The following is a 25572-nucleotide window of genomic DNA, read 5'->3' as shown; positions in this document are numbered from 1 at the left end:
TCTGCCCCTTCTCACTCACCTCCAGCCACTCCATGCTGCCCTCAGCTCTCTTCTGCCCCTTCTCACTCACCTCCAGCCACTCCATGCTGCCCCTCAGCGCTCTTCTGCCCCTTCTCACTCACCTCCAGCCACTCCATGCTGCCCTCAGCTCTCTTCTGCCCCTTCTCACTCACCTCCAGCCACTCCATGCTGCCCCTCAGCGCTCTTCTGCCCCTTCTCACTCACCACCAGCCACTCCATGCTGCCCCTCAGCGGTCTTCTGCCCCTTCTCACTCACCTCCAGCCACTCCATACTGCCCCGAGCTCTCTTCTGCCCCTTCTCACTCACCTCCAGCCACTCCATGCTGCCCCCAGCTCTCTTCTGCCCCTTCGCACTCACCTCCAGCCACTGCATGCTGCCCCCAACTCTCTTCTGCCCCTTCTCACTCGCCCCCAGCTACTCCATGCTGCCCCTCAGCTCTCTTCTGCCCCTTCTCACTCACCCCAGCCACTCCATGCTGCCCCTCAGCTCTCTTCTGCCCCTTCTCACTCGCCTCCAGCCTCTCCATGCTGCCACCAGCTCTCTTCTGCCCCTTCTCACTCACCTCCAGCCACTCCATGCTGCCCCTCAGCTCTCTTCTGCCCCTTCTCACTCACTTCAAGCCACTCCATGCTGCCCCCAGCTCTCTTCTGCCCCTTCTCACTCACCTCCAGCCACTGCAGGATGCCCCCAGCCCTCTTCTGCCCCTTCTCACTCACCTCCAGCCACTCCATGAAGCCCCTCAGCGCTCTTCTGCCCCTTCTCACTCACCTCCAGCCACTCCATGAAGCCCCTCAGCTCTCTTCTGCCCCTTCTCACTCACCTCCAGCCACTCCATGAAGCCCCTCAGCTCTCTTCTGCCCCTTCTCACTCACCTCCAGCCACTCCATGAAGCCCCTCAGCTCTCTTCTGCCCTTTCTCACTCACCTCCAGCCACTCCATGAAGCCCCTCAGCTCTCTTCTGCCCCTTCTCACTCACCTCCAGCCACTCCATGCTGCCCCTCAGCGGTCTTCTGTCCCTTCTCACTCACCTCCAGCCACTCCATGCTGCCCTCAGCTCTCTTCTGCCCCTTCTCACTCGCCTCCAGCCACTCCATGCTGCCCCTCAGCTCTCTTCTGCCCCTTCTCACTCGCCTCCAGCCACTCCATGAAGCCCCTCAGCGCTCTTCTGCCCCTGCTCACTCACCCCCAGCTACTCCATGCTGCCCCCAGCTCTCTTCTGCCCCTTCTCACTCACCTCCAGCCACTCCATGCTGCCCCTCAGCTCTCTTCTGCCCCTTCTCACTCACCCCCAGCCACTCCATGCTGCCCCCAGCTCTCTTCTGCCCCTTCTCACTCACCTCCAGCCACTCCATGCTGCCCCTCAGCTCTCTTCTGCTCCTTCTCACTCGCCTCCAGCCACTCCATGCTGCCCCTTAGCTCTCTTCTACCCCTTCTCACTGACCACCAGCCACTCCATGCTGCCCCCAGCTCTCTTCTGCCCCTTCTCACTCACCTCCAGCCACTCCATGCTGCCCCCAGCTCTCTTCTGCCCCTTCTCACTCACCTCCAGCCACTCCATGCTGCCCCCAGCTCTCTTCTGCCCCTTCTCACTCACCTCGAGCCACTCCATGCTGCCCCCAGCTCTCTTCTGCCCCTTCTCACTCACCTCCAGCCACTCCATGCTGCCCCTCAGCTCTCTTCTGCCCCTTCTCACTCGCCTCCAGCCACTCCATGCTGCCCTTCAGCTCTCTTCTGCCCCTTCTTACTCGCCCCCAGCCACTCCATGCTGCCCCTCAGCTCCCTTCTGCCCCTTCTCACTCACCTCCAGCCACTCCATGTAGCCCCTCAGCGCTCTTCTGCCCCTTCTCACTCACCTCCAGCCACTCCATGCTGCCCGCAGCTCTCTTCTGCCCCTTCTCACTCACCTCCAGCCACTCCATGAAGCCCCTCAGCTCTCTTCTGCCCCTTCTCACTCACCTCCAGCCACTCCATGAAGCCCCCAGCTCTCTTTTGCCCCTTCTCACTCACCTCCAGCCACTCCATGCTGCCCCTCAGCTCCCTTCTGCCCCTTCTCACTCACCTCCAGCCACTCCATGCTGCCCCTCAGCGGTCTTCTGCCCCTTCTCACTCACCTCCAGCCACTCCATGCTGCCCCTCAGCGGTCTTCTGCCCCTTCTCACTCACCTCCAGCCACTCCATGCTGCCCCCAGCTCTCTTTTGCCCCTTCTCACTCACCTCCAGCCACTCCATGCTGCCCCTCAGCTCTCTTCTGCCCCTTCTCACTCGCCCCCAGCCACTCCATGCTGCCCTCAGCTCTCTTCTGCCCCTTCTCACTCACCTCCAGCCACTCCATGCTGCCCTCAGCTCTCTTCTGCCCCTTCTCACTCGCCTCCAGCCACTCCATGCTGCCCCTCAGCGCTCTTCTGCCCCTTCTCACTCGCCTCCAGCCACTCCATGAAGCCCCTCAGCTCTCTTCTGCCCCTTCTCACTCGCCTCCAGCCACTCCATGAAGCCCCTCAGCTCTCTTCTACCCCTTCTCACTCACCTCCAGCCACTCCATTGTGGTAAATAAATAATTAATTACCGGATCTATTTTTCAGAATAATCAATAAACGGGTAGCTCAATAAATAAGAGTCAAGATTCGAGGTAGCTGAAGTTGACAGGCTTTAATAGGCATAAAGGACAGGAACAGGACAGCCTGCACGGGAATAGGATGGCAGCTGCCGGGGGCAGGATCTGGGAGCATAAGGGTAACTTTTAATAACAGTGCACAATATGTATAGTTAAACAAATACATTACATTCAATACAGTAGGCGTAGCAGTAGGCGTGGTTCATAGCAGTCGCGAAAGATAAGGGTAAGATGATGTAACAAGAAGGCATGTACAGGGCGTATACATAGACATGTGATGCAAACGTAATAGAATATGTCATAAAAGGGGCGGAAACATGGAGGGGGCTACCTGAGCAGCTGGGACCTCTAACCTAGTGGTGCGCGCAAATGGGCAATGACGTGTTACCAGGGAGAACTGGGGGGCTATGACTTCTGCGCTAGAAGAGGAGACTAAAGTCTGGAGTGTCAGAGCGACATGTACCCAGGCATATCTAGTATCTGGTGTTTAGAGTACATGTTGATAGAATCTAAAAGTTATCAGGGCAAAGGCTACTTGACTCTAAGACTGGTGTATACATAATTTTATATGTAGTGCAGTGCTAGTGATATTCTATGAACATTAATACAGTATTTCTCTTACATGGAGACATAAAGGCTAGACCATGACGGAAACTATTGATGCGATTCAGTAGCTTAGGAATGCAGAGAAGGAAGGCTGGACTGATAACTAGAAACATAACATATTCTTGGCAGACTGGGAGGCAGAGCCAGGCCGGGCCGGGCACTGCGCGGCAAGAAGTAAGCTAAGGGTCAGGGATATAGGTGGGGGCTGTATCGCTCCTCGGAGAGTGTTCAGGAGACAGGAGCTGAATCTGAGTCCGGGCCCTTTTGAGGCCTAGAAACGGGGACAATTCAATGAATTAACGTGCACACTGTAAAATGTGGCAACGTAGGTTTACATAGGCCTAATATTCGTTGCTTTCACGAAGACTGGAAACTGGCATACTAGAGATGGACACAACTGTAATTGCGTCTTTAATCGATCAGAAGGGAATACATGCATATCGATCATGCACATATAACATAACATGGGGAACACGTAGGCACATATAACATGGCAAAATTTACTTTTCCACATTCCCTCCTTGTGCCCTACGTTTCCATCAGGAAACATCTATATTCATGATACCATCTATCATTTCATATAGCATCATTTGCTCGTCTCGAATTGTCTTGGAACGGGATTTAGGACTAGGAATACAAGAGGTAGCACAAATGCCGCAAATCGCAGGGCCACATTGTATACAGAGGCAGCAACTGAATATGATCATTACTGCAATACCTAGGAATGACAATACTTTCTATCCCCAGGCAGATATAATACTCCAGAGCCAACCGGACCATGTCCAGGTGCCTGGATTCTGGTGTAACTGATGGGCAATTTTGTGAAGTCTGGTTATAGCTGAATAAACAGACGGCGCGTTATTAGGAATGAAAATGCAGCAACTAGATCCGATGACTCTACATGCTCCTCCTCTATCGGCCAGTATGACGTCAAGAACGAGACGATTTTGGAGCACGACAAATCTCATAGCAGATTGCTCTTCGGTTAGGTTACCTAGAGCAAAAGTAGTCTCATTTACTACTGCTTCAAGGGTTCTGGTTAACCTACGTATTAACTTACTATTCTGGACAGGTCCTATAAAAAAGAAGAAACCTTTATTGAAATCTTGATACTGTTCTAGAGTAGTTTCAGTTTGATCGACAATTGGGGACTCGATCTCCCTTCTATGCCTGACGTGTACTAGATGTGTGTTTCTGTGATAATCAGATGGGGCTAGGAAAACTGGTGGCAGTAGGAAGGCAATGTAACAGGTTCCATCCCAATCGAGGGGCAGACGAACATATGCGGTCTGACCACAAATAAAATAAGAATGACGTGAAGCTTTGAAAATAGATTTCCCACTGTCACTATACTCGACAATAGTAGTACAATCACTATGTCCTACATGTGCGGAACCATTCTTTCTGACACATAATTCGCCTTTGACTGGTAGTACTGAAATAGCAGGCAAATCTGGAGTAGTATCAGACTGAACATTCAGGACCATAAAATTCGAAGAATAATTACCTAAATTGTATACTTCATTTTCTAGATCTAACCCTGTTCTATGGGGGAGACCTTGCTTGTCTGGGAAACATGTTCTATTCAGAAGGGACATATCATTGGAGGATGTCGTTAACGTGGACCATGCTCCACACGAACCATTATGTGAAAACGGATAAGGAAAGAGTGGCAGAACTCCCTTCGGTGTCTGGAAAGGGGGGAGTCGACCACACACCCAACAATTAGTAGCATTGCTGGTCTGGTGTGAATAGTGTAACATTCTTATAAATGTATTATTTCTCATAGCAAGACGATAGGATAACTCGTGAGGAGGCAGATCACTAAATGTGTGCTCTACTGTAGTATTAGAAAACTTATTTACATGTGAACTTGGAAAACATAAATGTAATGCATAACTTGTGCAGGTAACCATCAAACTTAGAAACAATATAAAACTGAGGAAAACAATTGTCAGGGGGTCCCGTGCTCAGCCCCGACGGGGCTAACTGATTGTCCGTCTCCTCAACAGGCGGATTACTACGGGCCCTTTAAGGACAGCCTGTGTGCTCGAGAGGACGGCTTCGCATCCGGACCACCTGACTTTGCGGGCCTATCAGGAACGTCCTCTCACCATATGAGAGGAGACCAGGAAGACGAAGGTTGTCCGTCGTGGGAGGAAGAGCTGAAACGCCAGGAGGACCACGCGACCAGGAGAACGGAGACTACCGGGAAGGCGGAATCCTTGGACGTGGACGACACCAGGAGCAGAGAAGGTGCCGGACCGATACCCGAGGAGGAGTGGACGGAGGTAGCTGTAAAGCCAGGAGGCCAACGACACCGTGTATCGCCCAGCCACGCGAAGGAGGACGCGTGGCTCTCCCAGGTGCGTGCTCGTTTGGGTTCTTTATTTAACTTCAAGAAAGGGGGGTCGGGATAGGACACCGAGGAATCACCGGGGCACTTTGTTTAGCCAAGTCAAACACAGAGCACTGAATGTGGTGGTGGTTGTTCCTTTCTCCCTCACCCCCTCCCTGTTTCCGAGCAGTTTAGTAAGTCGGAGCACGACTCTAAAAGCCGCATATTCTTCTTTCCTTTTCATGTGCTGGAGACTCCCGGACCTCGACCCAAGACGTGTCCCAGGAAGTACCCCAGGAAGCACCCCAGGAAGTGTTCCGAGGATAACGACCTTGCGACTGCTCTTGTATAGAGCATCACGGACTTTGTGTTGTGTTTCACAAACTATAACCCCAATAAATTAGAAATAATCGCCCTCTAGTCTTGGCTCCTTCCATTCTTGTAACCGAAAGGTGACAAGTGGCGAGCCAGATAGGAGTCATTCCGTCTGAAAAAAGATGGAGACCGTACTAACCCAGTTAAGTGAAGGCCAGTCCAAGCTAGAGTGGGCAATCAACCGGTCTAACGAGCAAGCGGACAGCGATAGAGCCACGTTCACCGCGTCTATACAGACACAGGCAGATCACCTTACGAAATTATCGGAGGGTCAAACTCAATTGTTGGCAGTGTTGGGTCAAAGCAGAGCTGCACACCCACCAGGGGCAGTGGTGCCGCTCCAGAAATACACTCCAGGAGACGATCCCATTTCATTTTTTTTGAACTTCGAAAGGGCGGCCCGTGCTAGTACATGGCCGGGTGAGAGATGGCCCTTTTATTTAGCACCTCTCCTTACGGGTGAAGCCCAGGCAGCTTATCAGTTAGCAAACATGGATGGAACTGCAACTTACGGACATGTGAAACAAATCATCCTTGATAGATTGGGAGTCGATGATGAGACTCATCGGTTAAAGTTTCGACAAGAAAGAGGAACTCCCACTGATGCTCCCAAAACTCTTTTTTACAAACTGAAAGACGCTGCCGATAGGTGGTTAAAGCCACAGGAAGGAAATATTGAAAATGTGATGAATAAAATCTATTTGGAACAATTTCTTGAAGCATTGCCCTATGGAACACAAAGGTGGCTGCGGCAGCATGCAGGCTTGACCCTAGAACACGCTATTGAAATGGCGAATTCTTATGCGAGAGCTCAAACTAGGCCCGTTTTTCGCGAGACCGAAAAACCTGTGGTGAATAAAAACTTTGTAAAACCAGAAAAAAAAATCTACAAACCGACAAGTGAGCCTCCGCCCATAAAGCCTAAACCGTTGAAGCCTGAACCACCGGTCTTTACGAGTCCTCAGTGTTATGAATGCGGCGAATGGGGACATATTGCCAAATACTGTCGGAAAAAAAGAGAGAAGGAGGAAGAGCCCATGGAAGTGGGGTATGCTCCGCGTGCTCTCTTATATGCACAAGAGACTGGTCCCGCATTTTATGTAAGTGTCTTGGTAGACGGTAAGAAAACCCGTGCCCTGTTAGACTCAGGGTGTCGCCATTCGGTAATACGGAAAGACACTCTGAACAGTTCCTCTTTGCTATTGAACCGTAGTGTACGGATAAAGTGTGTGCATGGAGATATCCGTACTTATTCCCTAGCTAGAGTCATGATTACATCAGAAAAGGGAACCCAGGTACAGTGTGAAGTGGGAGTCCTTCCTAATCTCCCCGAACCACTTATTATAGGTACAGATAATAAGTGGTTTTCTACTTTGATGACAGAAGTTTTAGGGAAGCAAGGTAGAAGCGGGGTTAGTGAAGGTCTGTTAGCCGAAGAACCTTGGTCCACTGACACTAATTTTCGGGCTGCGCAGTTGAACGATGCCTCCTTGGCAGCTGCTTGGAAAAACGCGCAGAACAATAAGAATCAGAATACTCTTATTTATCCTTGTTTTGTTGAACAACATGGTCTTCTGTACAGGATAGGGCAGAGTCAGGCTACACCACAACTAATCGTCCCTACCATGTTCCGTGAGCAAGTAATGTTTTATGCTCATGCACATCTGTTAGCAGGTCATTCGGGTGCCGAAAAAACCACTAAGTCAATAGTTGAGCATTTCTATTGGCCCGGGGTGTATGCACAAGTACAAAAATACTGTCAAGAATGCCAGATCTGTCAGAAAAGGAACCCGTACATTCCCCCTAAGGTACCCCTTGTTCCACTTCCAATCATTGGTAAGCCCTTTGAAAGGATAGGATTAGACATCATAGGACCCTTACCGACATCACACCGAGGTTACCAATATGTTATGGTAATAGTTGATTATGCTACTCGTTATCCTGAGGCATTCCCATTACGAGCCGCCACTACTAGTGCCATTTCACAAAAATTGGTAGAGTTGTTCACACGGATGGGGTTTCCTAAAGAACTTCTAACAGACCAGGGGACACCATTCGTGTCTCGCCTCATGAAACAGGTCTGTACTATCCTCAATATCAAACATCTGCGTACATCGGTATACCACCCACAAACCGATGGTCTGGTAGAACGCTACAATGGGTTAATCAAAACCACTCTGAAGAAGCTTTTGACCGGAGATGGTAAACAGTGGGACCAACTACTACCATTGGCTTTGTATGTGTTAAGAAGCCAGTACCAAAGTAGTTTAGGGACCACCCCCTTCGAGTTACTGTTTGGCAGGAAACCCCGTACGTTGCTCGAAATAACCAGGGACAGTTGGGAAAAAACTAGCTCAAGAGACGCTGAAGAGTTGTTGGATTACTCCCAGCAGTTGAAGTCCCGGTTGCATAAGTTGAGGACTCTGTCTTATGAAACTCTAGAAAAAGCGCAAGAGAAACAAAAGACCTTTTATGATAAAGGCAAAAAGTGGAGAGAATTGGACGTAGGAGACTGGGTTTTGGTCCTACTTCCTACATCAACTCACAAACTTAGGAAGGAGTGGCAAGGCCCTTTTCAGATAATCAAGAAAATAGGCAGGACAACGTATACGTTGCAGATGTCTCCTTCCCGAACACAGATTTACCACATTAATCTGTTGAAAAAGTGGTTAGGTGCCCCGCCTAAATCTCATGTGACTGTATCCCTCGCAACTCCACCTGTTCATACCATCGAACATGCAGTGGTAAATCCTGACCTTACTGACACTAAGAAAAAAGGATTGCAGGGGTTAATGCTAAAACACCAGGCTATATTCTCGGATCAGCCAGGTAGAACCACTTTGGCTGAACACCATATTCCGACAGCCCCGGGGGTAGTAGTAAAACAGAAACCCTACAGGGTCCCCGAAGCAAGGAGATCAGTGATAAAAGAGGAGGTACAGAAAATGTTGGAAGCCGGGATCATTGTACCCTCCAAAAGTAACTGGTCTTCCCCAGTAGTTTTGGTGCCAAAGCCTGACGGAAGCAAGAGGTTTTGCATCGACTTTAGGGCAGTGAACAAGGTGTCCAAACAAGACGGGTATCCATTGCCTAGGGTAGATGAATTGATAGAGCGCCTTGGGGAGGCTCAATACATAACAACTATTGACCTCACCAAAGGTTATTGGCAGGTGCCTCTTTCTCCTAAAGATCAGGAAAAGACAGCGTTCACCACCCCTGATGGTCTCTTTCATTTCACTGTCTTACCCTTTGGACTTCATGGGGCCCCTGCTACGTTCCAACGTCTTATGGACACTGTATTGGCCCCCTATGGACATTTTGCGGCTGCATACATAGATGACATCGTTGTCCATAGCCCTGATTGGCAGACTCATTTACAACACTTGAGTCAAATCCTAATGGCTTTAGAAAAAGCAGGGCTTCATATTAATGCCAAAAAGTCACGCTTTGCCTTTTCACAAGTGAAATACCTTGGATACATGCTAGGTAACGGCCAGTTATTTCCTCAACAAGAAAAGGTTAAAGCCATCCAACAACAGGTATTTCCTCGTAATAGACGTGACCTCCGAGCTTTTCTTGGGTTAGTTGGTTACTATAGACGGTTTATACCTCATTTTGCCACACTGTCTGCTCCTTTGACCGATATGTTGAAAAAGACTGCCTCTTCTGTTCCTTTCAAGCAACCTTCCTCTCAGGCTCAGGCGGCTTTTCAGGCTTTGAAGGATGTTCTTTCCTCGGCTCCGGTCTTGATCACTCCTGACTTCGACAAGCCCTTCTATTTGCAAACTGATGCTTCTGGGGTGGGTCTGGGGGCTGTATTGTCTCAATTAGATCTGGATGGTAGGGAGCGCCCGATACTGTATTTGAGCAGGAAACTTTTCCCCAGAGAATCGGTGTATCCCACCATTGAGAAGGAGTGCCTTGCTGTCAAGTGGAGCATTGAAAAGCTTCATTATTATCTGGATGGTAGGCGCTTTACACTGTACTCTGACCATGCCCCTTTACAGTGGCTCCAGCGAAACAAGGGACGTAATGAGCGCATTCTTCGTTGGTTTTTGTCTCTGCAGCCATATGACTTTGAAGTGTGTCACCGACAGGGTACGGCTCAAACGAATGCTGACTATTTGTCTCGCTATCCGCTTTCCCCCGAACGGGTAAAGTCTGGGGGTGGGGTTTGTCAGGGGGTCCCGTGCTCAGCCCCGACGGGGCTAACTGATTGTCCGTCTCCTCAACAGGCGGATTACTACGGGCCCTTTAAGGACAGCCTGTGTGCTCGAGAGGACGGCTTCGCATCCGGACCACCTGACTTTGCGGGCCTATCAGGAACGTCCTCTCACCATATGAGAGGAGACCAGGAAGACGAAGGTTGTCCGTCGTGGGAGGAAGAGCTGAAACGCCAGGAGGACCACGCGACCAGGAGAATGGAGACTACCGGGAAGGCGGAATCCTTGGACGTGGACGACACCAGGAGCAGAGAAGGTGCCGGACCGATACCCGAGGAGGAGTGGACGGAGGTAGCTGTAAAGCCAGGAGGCCAACGACACCGTGTATCGCCCAGCCACGCGAAGGAGGACGCGTGGCTCTCCCAGGTGCGTGCTCGTTTGGGTTCTTTATTTAACTTCAAGAAAGGGGGGTCGGGATAGGACACCGAGGAATCACCGGGGCACTTTGTTTAGCCAAGTCAAACACAGAGCACTGAATGTGGTGGTGGTTGTTCCTTTCTCCCTCACCCCCTCCCCGTTTCCGAGCAGTTTAGTAAGTCGGAGCACGACTCTAAAAGCCGCATATTCTTCTTTCCTTTTCATGTGCTGGAGACTCCCGGACCTCGACCCAAGACGTGTCCCAGGAAGTACCCCAGGAAGCACCCCAGGAAGTGTTCCGAGGATAACGACCTTGCGACTGCTCTTGTATAGAGCATCACGGACTTTGTGTTGTGTTTCACAAACTATAACCCCAATAAATTAGAAATAATCGCCCTCTAGTCTTGGCTCCTTCCATTCTTGTAACCGAAAGGTGACAACAATACATCTTATAGAGTTTTGACTAACTCTCTCACTATGGGGGTCTATCTCATACATGTCAGAAACCTGTCTAACCGTTTCACCCGAGAGGGACTTAGACAATTAAACTGGCTGACTTATTTTACTAGACCGGAGCTTTAACTTATACTCCTGTTGCGGAGTTTTCTCTAACAGAGGAACTTTCAGTTCAGGATTCAGATTAGAGTCTGGTTTCAGGCAGTCTTTAAAAATGGAACAGTCCTTTGAAAATGTTTTTTCTCGAACTCCATGGAACTTCTTTATATGGCTCAGATGGACCCACCCCTTGCGGCCCTCCAACTTCACGGCCGTGCGGGTGGTCAGGAGGACAAGTCGCGGCTCTTTCCAACGAGGCTCCAGCGGACTTGAACGATCAAAGTTCCTTACAAGGACGAGGTCGCCTGGAATGACCTCATGCGGTTTCACTTCAGTATTGTCTGGAAATGCAGCGGCAACCTGGGAACGACAAGAGTGTAGGGCAGACATCAAGGAAGCTAGGTAATCTGTCAACATATTACTGGAAACATCTGTAATACTGCGGGGTCTAGGTGTACCCCACATGTTTGGGGGGCGGCCGAATACGACCTCATAAGGGGACAGACCTGATCTGGAATGTGCAACCATCCTCATGAAAAATAAAGCAACTGGCAGGGCGACTAGCCAGTCTACACCTTTCTCTTTACATGTCTTAGCAATACGGATTTTCAGGGTCTGATTATGTCTCTCTACGAGACCGGCTGCTTCAGGATGGCGCACACAATGGAACTTCCACTGGTACCCTAACAGAAGGGAAACATGTTTCATGAGCTCAGATGAGAATGGCTGGCCGTTATCAGAATACACGACCCTAGGGAGTCCATAACGGGGAAAGAATTCACGAACCAACTGCCTGGCAGTGGTCGCGGCTGTGTAATCTGGAACAGGATATGCTTCTGTCCACCTGGACAAAGCGCATACAACTACGAGAACATACTTGAAACCTCGACATCGCTCCATCTGAATGTAATCCATCTGGAGGACTTCAAAAGGGTGGTCAGGAGGTTGGAATCCACCTTGTTCCACCGGGACACTTTTACCTGGATTGAACTGACAACATATCATACAGGTACGGACTTTCTGCTTGGCTGCAGCTCGTAAGTGCTTGTTGAACCAAAGGTTCTGAATACTGTCTAACATAGCTTTTTCTCCTAGATGTGCTGGACTATGTGCGGTATTAATGATGACTTGAACCATAGAGTCGGGGAGAAACCATGTGGCTTTTCCCTTCGTCAACCATCCTTGATCTGTCTGGACCCCTCCTTGTTCGGACCATTTCTTGATTTCTTCGGGAGTAGCATGTAACTGTATGTCTATGACATCTTGTGTAGGGTCCTTGACAGTCATACAAGTAGTCTGATCTAGAGTGAGTGTCTGTGTCGTGTTAACTGGAATGTCTGGAGTCTGAGCTGTAAGCTTGGCTGTTCGATCTGCTAGATCGTTACCTTGGGAAATGATGTCAGTAACTTTCGTATGTGCCTTGCACTTCATGATAGCGATAGCTGTCGGTAAATGTATTGCATCTAACAGAGCTTGAATGAGGAGACCATGCTGAATCTTGGTTCCATGAGAAGTCATGAAACCTCTCTCCTGCCAGAGCACTCCGAAGTCATGTACGACTCCGAATGCATAATGTGAATATGTATATATATTTACTTTCAGGTTCTTGGCACGTATGCAGGCTTGGGTCAGAGCAACTAGCTCTGCTGCTTGAGCAGACAGGGTGTCAATACGATGCGTTTCTATAACTTCAGTTTCAGTAGTCACTGCATATGCGGCTACTAGTTCTCCTGTACTTGTTCTCATACATGAACCATCCACATAAAGTGTCAGGTCGGGGTTAGGTAATGCAATGTCTGTCAGGTCTTGTCTTGGCTTTGTCATAGTGTTAACAACTTCCACACAGTCATGTGTGGCAGGATTTGAAGTAACTGACGGTAACAGTGTAGCAGGATTTAGAACGTTGCAGCGTCTGATTTCTATGTGTGGCTGGAACAGTGTCAGTTCATAACCTGTTAAACGTGCAATGGTCAAGTGCTGAGTCTGTGTTCGATTTAAAAGAACTTCCACGGAGTGTGGAACTTGTACTGTCAGGGAGTGTCCTAACACTATGGAATCACTTTGTCTGATTGCTAGAGCTGTGGCTGCAACTGACTTGAGGCATGCAGGCAGAGCCTGGGCTACTGGATCTAATGTGCTCGAAAAATAAGCACAGGGCTTGTATTGTCCTGCTTGATCTTGTGTGAGAACAGATAATGCAGTACCATCACGTTCTGTGACAAAGAGTGTAAAAGGCTTACTGTAGTTCGGTGTAGCTAGAACAGGTGCTTGGCATAAGGCTTTCTTTAATTCATTGAAAACAAGTGTATGTTCCTGGGTCCAAGGGAGGACAGTCGATACGGCTGCCTCCTGTGTCGTTAACTGCATCAGTGGCTTGGCTAGAAATGCATACTGAGGAATCCATTGTCTGCAATAAGAAGTGAGGCCAATAAAAGCTCGTACCTCCTTCTGTGTCTTGGGCTGTGGAAGACTCGCTATTAACTGGATACGGTCTGGTGTCAACTGCCTACCCCACTTGGACAGTAAGTGGCCTAAGTAGATCACTTGCTGGACACAGAATTGTAATTTGGAAGGGGACACCTTGTGCCCCTGCTCGGCCAGGAAATACAGAACCGTAAGTGACGCACGCTCGCAGTCACGTTCAGAACGGGCTGTGATCAGTAGATAATCGACATACTGGAGCAGGGCAGTGTCAGATGGCATGTGAATATTGTCTAGTTGTCTTTTAAGTGCTTGACTGTAAATACTAGGACTTTCTGTGAAACCTTGAGGAGCTCGTGTGAATTTATAGCTCCTTCCATTTAAACAAAAACCAAAAAGGTACTGGCTGTCTGGATGAATGGGGACACTGAAAAATGCATTCTTGAGGTCGATAACAGTGAAAAATGTAGCTTCAGAATCAATGGCTGTTAATAGGGAAGAAATATCTGGGACTACTGGATACTGGGGTATGATACATTTATTAAGCTCTCGAAGGTCAATCACTAATCGATATACTGGAGGTGCATTTGGATCAGTACGTTTCAGGACCGGAATGATAGGAGAATTACATACATTGGAGTCAGTTTCTACAACCACTCCTTGAGCAATAAGCTCGTCAATAATTTTGGATAAGGCTGCTACAGCCTCAGGTGGCAATCTGTACTGTCTGATTCGTGGCAAAACTATACCTTGTTTGAGAGTCACACGATGGGGTGTGATGTGCATACATCCTACATCAGTTGGACCTTGCGCCCATAGATGCTGCGGGACATTTAGTAACCTTGGATCAAAATCACGTAATACATAGTGACCTTTGAAGTCACGCAAAAACAATCGGACTCCTTCTGGAGAACAGCAAATAACTGCACCTAATTCTTTCAATGTTTTAATGCCTAACAAATTTTCTGGACATGACTTCGTAAGTAACAAATCAGTAGTTCGGGACAATGGACCAACTTCTAGGGAAACTGGTTTTGAAATTTCATTAACAATTGGCTTTCCTGAAAATCCAAGGGAAACATTTCTAGAGCCTGAGAGCGGAGCCCCTGGAACCTCGTCATGACTGATAGTAGTCCTACTTGCCCCTGTATCAATCAGAAACTTTCTGTCTTTCCCTAATACTTGACTGTGTACATAGGGACCCTCTTGATCTACAGGTATCTCGATGAGAGGCAAGCCTACCTCCCATTCCTTTTCCTTGAGTTTTTCATATACCCCTGCGGGCAACAGGACCTTTAGCATTTTAATAATATCTGGATACGTGTATTCTCCCATTCTGAGCATGTCTTTTAATTCTCGATGGAACCCTGCTGGATCTTTGTCATGACAGGGAATTAATTTCTTCATTTCTAAGAGTTCCATCTTTGTGATAGGGGTGTAAACAAATACTCGTTGCATTTCACCACCCGCTGTCCTAACTGGGTGTACTTCTCGTAACGGATGCTGTCTATCTATGTAAAAGGGTTTACTTTCTGGAGGTGAGACGTAAACAAAATGCGGATTCAGAAACGTTCTATATTTGTGGCGCTGTTCTAGAATGACACTAATTAAATCGGTACCTAAACCTTTCCATCTATATTGGAGTAACTCGTTCAGAACATCATGTAACGGACCTGGATCAGAATGTTGTCCCTCATACAGTGTAATGAGGTGCTGGATCATATACATACCCACCAGTCGCTGCTCGGCTGGGGGCAGTTTCAGAAACATTTGTGCCACTATTTCATCTGGAAAAGTGGTAGAATCAGTAGCCCATCGGACTGCTGATCGGGCTAGTTCTTGTTCATGCATGGTACTAAGTTCACTATAACCGATTCGTGATTTCAGAATGTGATCGGTGGCTTGGAATACTTGTTCAAGAGAACCTTGTTCTGGTGCTGAAGAAGGGAAAACTTTCTTGTGTTCTAGGCGTGAATGTTGTTCGGGAAGTCTAGTTCTACCTACATACGCTATTCTGGTGGGATTCTCGTCGTCTATCTCTTCAGTAGAAGAGTTGTCTTCTTTCTCGCTTACTTGTACTGCTTTTCGTTTCTCGTGTAACTTTATTATTTCCCTACGGATTTTCTTGTACATACTCTCTATACTAGCTAGTGTCTTGTGTCTTCCCTCGGCTATATGGTCACTCCACCTGGTCAGGACTTTCATTTCTTCCGGATCTTTATCTGGATAATCTTGTTCCCTTATTAAACAATTAATTAGAAACTTTAATAGCATGAGCTGAATCTCGACCTTTCTTTGAGTCATGGCATCGCCAATACTTTCTGGATCTGCTCCTGTACGGATGAAACGATATATTCTGTCTAGATATTCTTTCATATTCGGTAGGGTGTCCAAATATTCGGTCACCCGTCTTACACGCAATGAATACAGGACCATACCATCATCGCCTGGGACTGGATCATAACGGCATTCTGTAAGAGCTCGTTTGATATCTGCAACTGACTGATTTTTGGGCGACCGCTGTAACGCTCGGGCATGTAGCTCGATTAATGTCAGACGTCTGTGCTGAGGCGGGGTTCCAGGAGGACTTCCCCCCCGAGGCCCCTAAACTAGAATCGTCGACGGGTATTATACGTGCTGGCAGAGTGACTGATGTAGCGGGTACATGTACTGTAGGCTGGACCGGGGGTACCGTAACAGGTACTGCAACGGGTGCCCCGGTGGCTGGAGGAACAGGAATTACATTATTTACGGGAGCTGGCGGAACAGGATTTGCATATTCTGGGACTGTGTCGTCCAAATAGGACGAGAGAAAAATATCAGCTGCAGTCGGTTTGTGACGTAGCTTAATCGGAACTAATGGCGGCGGAAAATTACATGGTGCTTCCGGGGTTGCTTTCGGCAAGCCCTCGGCAAGAAGAGGATACATACCCTTAATAAGGGCATTTCTCTGTCTGTCTGACTGTTCGGCTTTAACTCGTTCACCTACTTCGATTAATTCCCTTTCTTGGGCTCTTTCTGAGGATTCCCTACTTAATTCTGATTTTCTGATTTCTTTTTCTGTTCTTCTATGAGATTCTTTGCGCCATAACTCGATGGCATCTTTCTGGGACTGTCTGGCTTTCTTTTTCCATAATGCTTCTTCTACTCGCATGATACACTCGGCATCCCATGTACCTGACACGGGCCATCTATATTTCTCTTCTAATTCCTTGGTGTATTCCACCCATAAATCTAGATATAATATGGCACTTATGCCATGCTTATGATACATAAAATGACCTGGACTGTCCCTAGGCGGGACAGGAACTGCTTCCTCGAGCAGACCTTTTCTAGTTCTTAACTGACGTAATTTCGAGAACAAAGGCATAATTTAGGCTGGAGTCTGGACACAATACAATACACAATAAACACAATAATAACTGAAAAACGAATCACTCATACCACGACATTGAAAACACATGGAATAACATTTAGAATAACAGTTCGAACAGAATATTACCTGGAATACTGAGAACAGAACACATGAATTTCTCGAGAACAGAACTTACTAGAATAACTAGATGCACTGCTAAAACAGTACGAAACTTACCGGTCCCATAAAGAGACACGTCAGGACCCGCATCCACCTAGGTGGACACTTCGTGTTGGATCTGTGTACCCAAACCCACGGACCAGAGACAAATTACTTTGACCCTGTCTAGATACTACCCCAGCAACGGTACTCACCGGGCAGCAAGAACGGAAGGCCTCGGACTGGACTGGACTGCTACGACGACGGACTACGAACTTCGGACTTCAGTTACAGGTGGGCCTCCGGATACCTCGGACCTTGGACTCTCGGCTTGGGCTCTGGTCGGGACTCGCCGCGTTCCTCCACCGCCTCGTTAGGATGCTGGACCGCAACCTCCGTCTCCTCCGTGGGCCTGAGGGATACTTGAAGCAGAAATATCTGCACGTGCACGGTATGGTTCCGTCACGGCTGCAGAGGATCAGGGGGCCTGCGTGGCTTCTCCGGCGCGTGGGGAAAGGGCAAGTCCCTATTCGGGCGCCATTATGTGGTAAATAAAATAATAATCAATAAACGGGTAGCTCAATAAATAAGAGTCAAGATTCGAGGTAGCTGAAGTTGACAGGCTTTAATAGGCATAAAGGACAGGAACAGGACAGCCTGCACGGGAATAGGATGGCAGCTGCCGGGGGCAGGATCTGGGAGCATAAGGGTAACTTTTAATAACAGTGCACAATATTTATAGTTAAACAAATACATTACATTCAATACAGTAGGCGTAGCAGTAGGCATGGTTCATAGCAGTCGCGAAAGATAAGGGTAAGATGATGTAACAAGAAGGCATGTACAGGGCGTATACATAGACATGTGATGCAAACGTAACAGAATATGTCATAAAAGGGGCGGAAACATGGAGGGGGCTACCTGAGCAGCTGGGACCTCTAACCTAGTGGTGCGCGCAAATGGGCAATGACGTGTTACCAGGGAGAACTGGGGGGCTATGACTTCTGCGCTAGAAGAGGAGACTAAAGTCTGGAGTGTCAGAGCGACATGTACCCAGGCATATCTAGTATCTGGTGTTTAGAGTACATGTTGATAGAATCTAAAAGTTATCAGGGCAAAGGCTACTTGACTCTAAGACTGGTGTATACATAATTTTATATGTAGTGCAGTGCTAGTGATATTCTATGAACATTAATACAGTATTTCTCTTACATGGAGACATAAAGGCTAGACCATGACGGAAACTATTGATGCGATTCAGTAGCTTAGGAATGCAGAGAAGGAAGGCTGGACTGATAACTAGAAACATAACATATTCTTGGCAGACTGGGAGGCAGAGCCAGGCCGGGCCGGGCACTGCGCGGCAAGAAGTAAGCTAAGGGTCAGGGATATAGGTGGGGGCTGTATCGCTCCTCGGAGAGTGTTCAGGAGACAGGAACTGAATCTGAGTCCGGGCCCTTTTGAGGCCTAGAAACGGGGACAATTCAATGAATTAACGTGCACACTGTAAAATGTGGCAACGTAGGTTTACATAGGCCTAATATTCGTTGCTTTCACGAAGACTGGAAACTGGCATACTAGAGATGGACACAACTGTAATTGCGTCTTTAATCGATCAGAAGGGAATACATGCATATCGATCATGCACATATAACATAACATGGGGAACACGTAGGCACATATAACATGGCAAAATTTACTTTTCCACACCATGCTGCCCCCAGCTCTCTTCTGCCCCTTCTCACTCACCTCCAGCCACTCCATGCTGCCCCCAGCTCTCTTCTGCCCCTTCACACTCGCCCCCAGCCACTCCATGCTGCCCTCAGCTCTCTTCTGCCCCTTCTCACTCACCCCCAGCCACTACATGCTGCCCCCAGCTCTCTTCCGCTCCTTCTCACTCGCCTCCAGCCACTCCATGCTGCCCCATAGCGCTCTTCTGCCCCTTCTCACTCACCCCCAGCCACTCCATGCTGCCCCCAGCTCTCTTCCGCTCCTTCTCACTCGCCTCCAGCCACTCCATGCTGCCCCTCAGCTCCCTTCTGCCCCTTCTCACTCACCTCCAGCCACTCCATGAAGCCCCTCAGCGCTCTTCTGCCCCTTCTCACTCACCTCCAGCCACTCCATGCTGCCCCCAGCTCTCTTCTACCCCTTCTCACTCACCTCCAGCCACTCCATGCTGCCCTCAGCTCTCTTCTGCCCCTTCTCACTCATCTCCAGCCACTCCATGAAGCCCCTCAGCTCTCTTCTGCCCCTTCTCACTCACCTCCAGCCACTCCATGAAGCCCCCCAGCTCTCTTTTGCCCCTTCTCACTCACCTCCAGCCACTCCATGCTGCCCCTCAGCTCCCTTCTGCCCCTTCTCACTCACCTCCAGCCACTCCATGCTGCCCCTCAGCGGTCTTCTGCCCCTTCTCACTCACCTCCAGCCACTCCATGCTGCCCCTCAGCTCTCTTCTGCCCCTTCTCACACGCCCCCAGCCACTCCATGCTGCCCTCAGCTCTCTTCTGCCCCTTCTCACTCACCTCCAGCCACTCCATGCTGCCCTCCGCTCTCTTCTGCCCCTTCTCACTCGCCCCCAGCCACTCCATGCTGCCCTCAGCTCTCTTCTGCCCCTTCTCACTCACCTCCAGCCACTCCATGCTGCCCCAGCTCTCTTCTGCCCCTTCTCACTCACCTCCAGCCACTCCATGAAGCCCCTCAGCTCTCTTCTGCCCCTTCTCACTCACCTCCAGCCACTCCATGCTGCCCCAGCTCTCTTCTGCCCCTTCTCACTCACCTCCAGCCACTCCATGAAGCCCCTCAGCTCTCTTTTGCCCCTTCTCACTCACCTCCAGCCACTCCATGCTGCCCCCAGCTCTCTTCTGCCCCTTCTCACTCGCCTCCAGCCACTCCATGAAGCCCCTCAGCTCTCTTTTGCCCCTTCTCACTCACCTCCAGCCACTCCATGCTGCCCCCAGCTCTCTTCTGCCCCTTCTCACTCACCTCCAGTCACTCCATGCTGCCCCCAGCTCTCTTCTGCCCCTTCTCACTCGCCTCCAGCCACTCCATGCTGCCCCTCAGCTCTCTTCTGCCCCTTCTCACTCACCACCAGCCACTCCACGATGCCCCTCAGCTCTCTTCTGCCCCTGCTCACTCGCCTCTAGCCACTCCATGCTGCCCTCAGCTCTCTTCTGCCCCTTCTCACTCACCTCCAGCCACTCCATGCTGCCCCTCAGCTCTCTTCTACCCCTTCTCACTCACCTCCAGCCACTCCATGATGCCCCTCAGCTCTCTTCTGCCCCTTCTCACTCACCTCCAGCCACTCCATGCTGCCCTCAGCTCTCTTCTGCCCCTTCTCACTCACCTCCAGCCACTCCATGCTGCCCTCAGCTCTCTTCTGCCCCTTCTCACTGACCCCCAGCCACTCCATGCTGCCCCCAGCTCTCTTCTGCCCCTTCTCACTCACCTCCAGCCACTCCATGCTGCCCCTCAGCTCTCTTCTGCCCCTTCTCACTCACCTCCAGCCACTCCATGCTGCCCCCAGCTCTCTTCTGCCCCTTCTCACTCGCCCCCAGCCACTCCATGCTGCCCTCAGCTCTCTTCTGCCCCTTCTCACTCACCTCCAGCCACTCCATGAAGCCCCTCAGCTCTCTTCTGCCCCTTCTCACTCGCCTCCAGCCACTCCATGCTGCCCCCAGCTCTCTTCTGCCCCTTCTCACTCACCACCAGCCACTCCATGAAGCCCCTCAGCTCTCTTCCGCTCCTTCTCACTCGCCTCCAGCCACTCCATGCTGCCCCTCAGCGGTCTTCTGCCCCTTCTCACTCACCTCCAGCCACTCCATGCTGCCCCTCAGCGGTCTTCTGCCCCTTCTCACTCACCTCCAGCCACTCCATGCTGCCCCTCAGCTCTCTTCTGCCCCTTCTCACTCACCTCCAGCCACTCCATGCTGCCCTCAGCTCTCTTCTGCCCCTTCTCACTCACCTCCAGCCACTCCATGCTGCCCTCAGCGCTCTTCTGCCCCTTCTCACTCACCTCCAGCCACTCCATGCTGCCCCTCAGGTCTCTTCTGCCCCTTCTCACTCGCCTCCAGCCACTCCATGCTGCCCCCAGCTCTCTTCTGCCCCTTCTCACTCGCCCCCAGCCACTCCATGCTGCCCCTCGGCTCTCTTCTGCCCCTTCTCACTCACCTCCAGCCACTCCATGAAGCCCCTCAGCGCTCTTCTGCCCCTTCTCACTCACCTCCAGCCACTCCATGCTGCCCCTCAGCTCTCTTCTGCCCCTTCTCACTCACCTCCAGCCACTCCATGCTGCCCCTCAGCTCTCTTCTGCCCCTTCTCACTCGCCTCCAGCCTCTCCATGCTGCCACCAGCTCTCTTTTGCCCCTTCTCACTCACCTCCAGCCACTCCATGAAGCCCCTCAGCGCTCTTCTGCCCCTTCTCACTCACCTCCAGCCACTCCATGCTGCCCTCAGCTCTCTTCTGCCCCTTCTCACTCACCTCCAGCCACTCCAGGATGCCCCCAGCCCTCTTCTGCCCCTTCTCACTCACCTCCAGCCACTCCATGCTGCCCCTTAGCTCTCTTCTGCCCCTTCTCACTCGCCCCCAGCCACTCCATGCTGCCCCCAGCCCTCTTCTGCCCCTTCTCACTCACCTCCAGCCACTCCATGAAGCCCCCCAGCTCTCTTTTGCCCCTTCTCACTCAACTCCAGCCACTCCATGAAGCCCCTCAGCGGTCTTCTGCCCCTTCTCACTTACCTCCAGCCACTCCATGAAGCCCCTCAGCTCTCTTCTGCCCCTTCTCACTCACCTCCAGCCACTCCATGCTGCCCTCAGCTCTCTTCTACCCCTCCTCACTCACCTCCAGCCACTCCATGCTGCCCCCAGCTCTCTTTTGCCCCTACTCACTCGCCTCCAGCCACTCCATGCTGCCCCTCAGCTCTCTTCTACCCCTCCTCACTCACCTCCAGCCACTCCATGCTGCCCCCAGCTCTCTTTTGCCCCTACTCACTCGCCTCCAGCCACTCCATGCTGCCCCTCAGCGCTCTTCTGCCCCTTCTCACTCACCTCCAGCCACTCCATGCTGCCCCTCAGCTCTCTTCTGCCCCTTCTCACTCACCTCCAGCCACTCCATGCTGCCCCTCAGCTCCCTTCTGCCCCTTCTCACTCACCTCCAGCCACTCCATGCTGCCCCTCAGCGGTCTTCTGCCCCTTCTCACTCACCTCCAGCCACTCCATGCTGCCCCCAGCTCTCTTCTGCCCCTTCTCACTCACCTCCAGCCACTCCATGCTGCCCCTCAGCGCTCTTCTGCCCCTTCTCACTCACCTCCAGCCACTCCATGCTGCTCCTTAGCTCTCTTCTGCCCCTTCTCACTCACCTCCAGCCACTCCATGCTGCCCCTCAGGTCTCTTCTGCCCCTTCTCACTCGCCCCCAGCCACTCCATGCTGTCCCTCAGCTCTCTTTTGCCCCTTCTCACTCACCTCCAGCCACTCCATGCTGCCCCTCAGGTCTCTTCTGCCCCTTCTCACTCGCCCCCAGCCACTCCATGCTGCCCCTCAGCTCTCTTTTGCCCCTTCTCACTCACCTCCAGCCACTCCATGCTGCTCCTTAGCTCTCTTCTGCCCCTTCTCACTCACCCCCAGCCACTCCATGCTGCCCCTCAGCTCTCTTCTGCCCCTTCTCACTCACCACCAGCCACTCCATGCTGCCCCTCAGCGCTCTTCTGCCCCTTCTCACTCACCCCCAGCCACCCCATGCTGCCCCTCAGCTCTCTTCTGCCCCTTCTCACTCACCTCCAGCCACTCCATGCTGCCCTTCAGCTCTCGTCTGCCCCTTCTCACTCACCTCCAGCCACTCCATGCTGCCCCTCGGCTCTCTTCTGCCCCTTCTCACTCGCCCCCAGCCACTCCATGCTGCCCCTCGGCTCTCTTCTGCCCCTTCTCACTCACCTCCAGCCACTCCATGCTGCCCCTCAGCGGTCTTCTGCCCCTTCTCACTCACCTCTAGCCACTCCATGCTGCCCCTCAGGTCTCTTCTGCCCCATCTCACTCACCTCCAGCCACTCCATGAAGCCCCTCAGCTCTCTTCTGCCCCTTCTCACTCACCTCAAGCCACTCCATGCTGCCCCCAGCTCTCTTCTGCCCCTTCTCACTCGCCTCCAGCCACTCCCTGCTGCCCCTCAGCTCTCTTCTGCCCCTTCTCACTCACCCCCAGCCACTCCATGCTGCCCCCAACTCTCTTCTGCCCCTTCTCACTCACCCCCAGCTACTCCATGCTGCCCCCAGCTCTCTTCTGCCCCTTCTCACTCACCTCCAGCTACTCCATGCTGCCCCCAGCTCTCTTCTGCCCCTTCTCACTCACCCCCAGCTACTCCATGCTGCCCCCAGCTCTCTTTTGCCCCTTCTCACTCACCCCCAGCTACTCCATGCTGCCCCTCAGCGCTCTTCTGCCCCTTCTCACTCACCTCCAGCCTCTCCATGCTGCCCCTCAGCTCTCTTCTGCCCCTTCTCACTCGCCTCCAGCCACTCCATGCTGCCCCCAGCTCTCTTTTGCCCCTTCTCACTCACCTCCAGCCACTCCATGCTGCTCCTTAGCTCTCTTTTGCCCCTTCTCACTCACCTCCAGCCACTCCATGAAGCCCCTCAGCTCTCTTCTGCCCCTTCTCACTCACCTCCAGCCACTCCATGCTGCCCCCAGCTCTCTTCTGCCCCTTCTCACTCACTTTAAGCCACTCCATGCTGCCCCCAGCTCTCTTCTGCCCCTTCTCACTCACCTCCAGCCACTCCATGCTGCCCCCAGCTCTCTTCTGCCCCTTCTCACTCGCCTCCAGCCACTCCATGCTGCCCCCAGCTCTCTTCTGCCCCTTCTCACTCGCCTCCAGCCACTCCATGCTGCCCCTCAGCTCTCTTCTGCCCCTTCTCACTCGCCTCCAGCCACTCCATGCTGCCCCTCAGCTCTCTTCTGCCCCTTCTCACTCACCTCCAGCCACTGCATGCTGCCCCTCAGCTCTCTTCTGCCCCTTCTCACTCACCTCCAGCCACTCCATGCTGCCCCCAGCTCTCTTCTGCCCCTTCTCACTCGCCTCCAGCCACTCCATGCTGCCCCCAGCTCTCTTCTGCCCCTTCTCACTCACTTTAAGCCACTCCATGCTGCCCCTCAGCTCTCTTCTACCCCTTCTCACTCACCTCCAGCCACTCCATGCTGCCCCTCAGCTCTCTTCTGCCCCTTCTCACTCGCCTCCAGCCACTCCATGCTGCCCCTCAGCTCTCTTCTGCCCCTTCTCACTCACCTCCAGCCACTCCATGCTGCCCCTCTGCACTTCTGCATTAAGCCCTATTGTAGCCATTGACCATCAATCCTTTCAGAGCCCCCACCCCATTACAGGACGTCCGTCACCAGTGAAGCCTCCACCCTCATCCACCAGGATCAGCGCTGTTGTCTCTTACCTCTACAAAGGGAAGTAGGAGCAGGGCCTCCCACTTGGGCCCCTTCTCCACCACGCTATGTGCCACCAAGCGCAGAATGTTGGGGTGATCGAAGAGCTGATGCATCTCCACCTCCTGCAGAGCCTCCTTCCTCCCATCTCGGTCATGGCAGAGAATTCTCTTCAAGGCGTAGAAACGTCCATCGTGGATTCCCTCCACCAGGTCCACATAGCTAAAGCCACTGCAAGACACCAGCAAAATGTCTGGAGCAATTCAAGTGTGCAGAATACTCTTGCCTTATCACATCTACTAATTTACTACTACCCTGCCCTGCCCCTAGGAAGAAGGCGTGGGACGCCACCTCTGCCTCCTAGAGTAACAGGTGATGGGTGGCCCTTGCCAAGAGAAGGTGTTGGGTCCCTTGCATCCACCCACTCGTCAACCACCGACAACTCTCAGCATGAAGGCACCCTCTGAAAAAAGCTCTCTAGTGTAAGGAGTACCAGGAGGGGTTGAGCCTAATCCCCAAGCTAAGGCCAGACACCAACCTCCAGCAGAAAACCCTGAGTAAAGGAGGTATGTGCAGCACCCTTTTAAACTAGCTCTCTGGGCGGTGCAGCTGCTGCAGATCAACGTTTGTCCATCGCCCTTTCTTCAGCAACGGGCTAGTAACGCATCACCTAGCTCAACCTCCACTCCTGTTTGAACTGCAAAACAAGCTTTGGTATCATACAAGTAACGCAAAGATTAAACATTAGACCGAACACTACACACACAACCAACACAGCTCAGACGCAGCATGTAGCGATGTGTCACTAACTGCAAAACAACACGCAATGTATTTATCAGGGATCACCCTTGTAACTTCTAACAGTACACATCATACATAACAAAGCACACACACTCAACACAGCACAGATAAGTGGCACTACCACACTCAGTACAGCACCAAGGCACGCTAGCACTATCCTACAACAGTACACATTAAGACACAACACTGTGCATGTCCCCAACGCAACACACACATTCCAAACAATTAACTGCATGATATTGTATTGGAAATTTTAGAAGTGGCTCTGGGAAGCCATCCCTGACCTACCAAAAACGTGCTCTGATGGGATGCCAATGGCAGCCGGTACACTGTTGC

General features: G+C 51.3%; 1 protein-coding gene across 4 annotated transcripts in view; it reads right to left on the bottom strand.

The window, feature by feature from the left end:
- Positions 1-25572, bottom strand: part of STK16 (serine/threonine kinase 16) — a 166411-nt gene that overhangs the window by 86704 nt on the left and 54135 nt on the right. For all 4 annotated transcript variants that reach the window (XR_013608549.1, XR_013608550.1, XM_078679159.1 and 1 more), the window contains exon 4: positions 24447-24666. Coding sequence is in view for 2 of the 4 variants with exons in the window: in XM_078679159.1 (XP_078535285.1) it covers positions 24447-24666 (220 nt within the window). In the remaining 2 variants the exon portion in view is untranslated. The remainder of the gene's footprint in view (positions 1-24446; positions 24667-25572) is intronic.

The sequence above is a fragment of the Lissotriton helveticus genome, chromosome 3_1 (assembly GCF_964261635.1).
Source record: "Lissotriton helveticus chromosome 3_1, aLisHel1.1, whole genome shotgun sequence".
In the NCBI taxonomy this organism is placed as follows: domain Eukaryota; kingdom Metazoa; phylum Chordata; class Amphibia; order Caudata; family Salamandridae; genus Lissotriton; species Lissotriton helveticus.
Note: the sequence above shows the minus strand (reverse complement) of the source record. Positions and strands in the feature narration are given on the sequence as shown.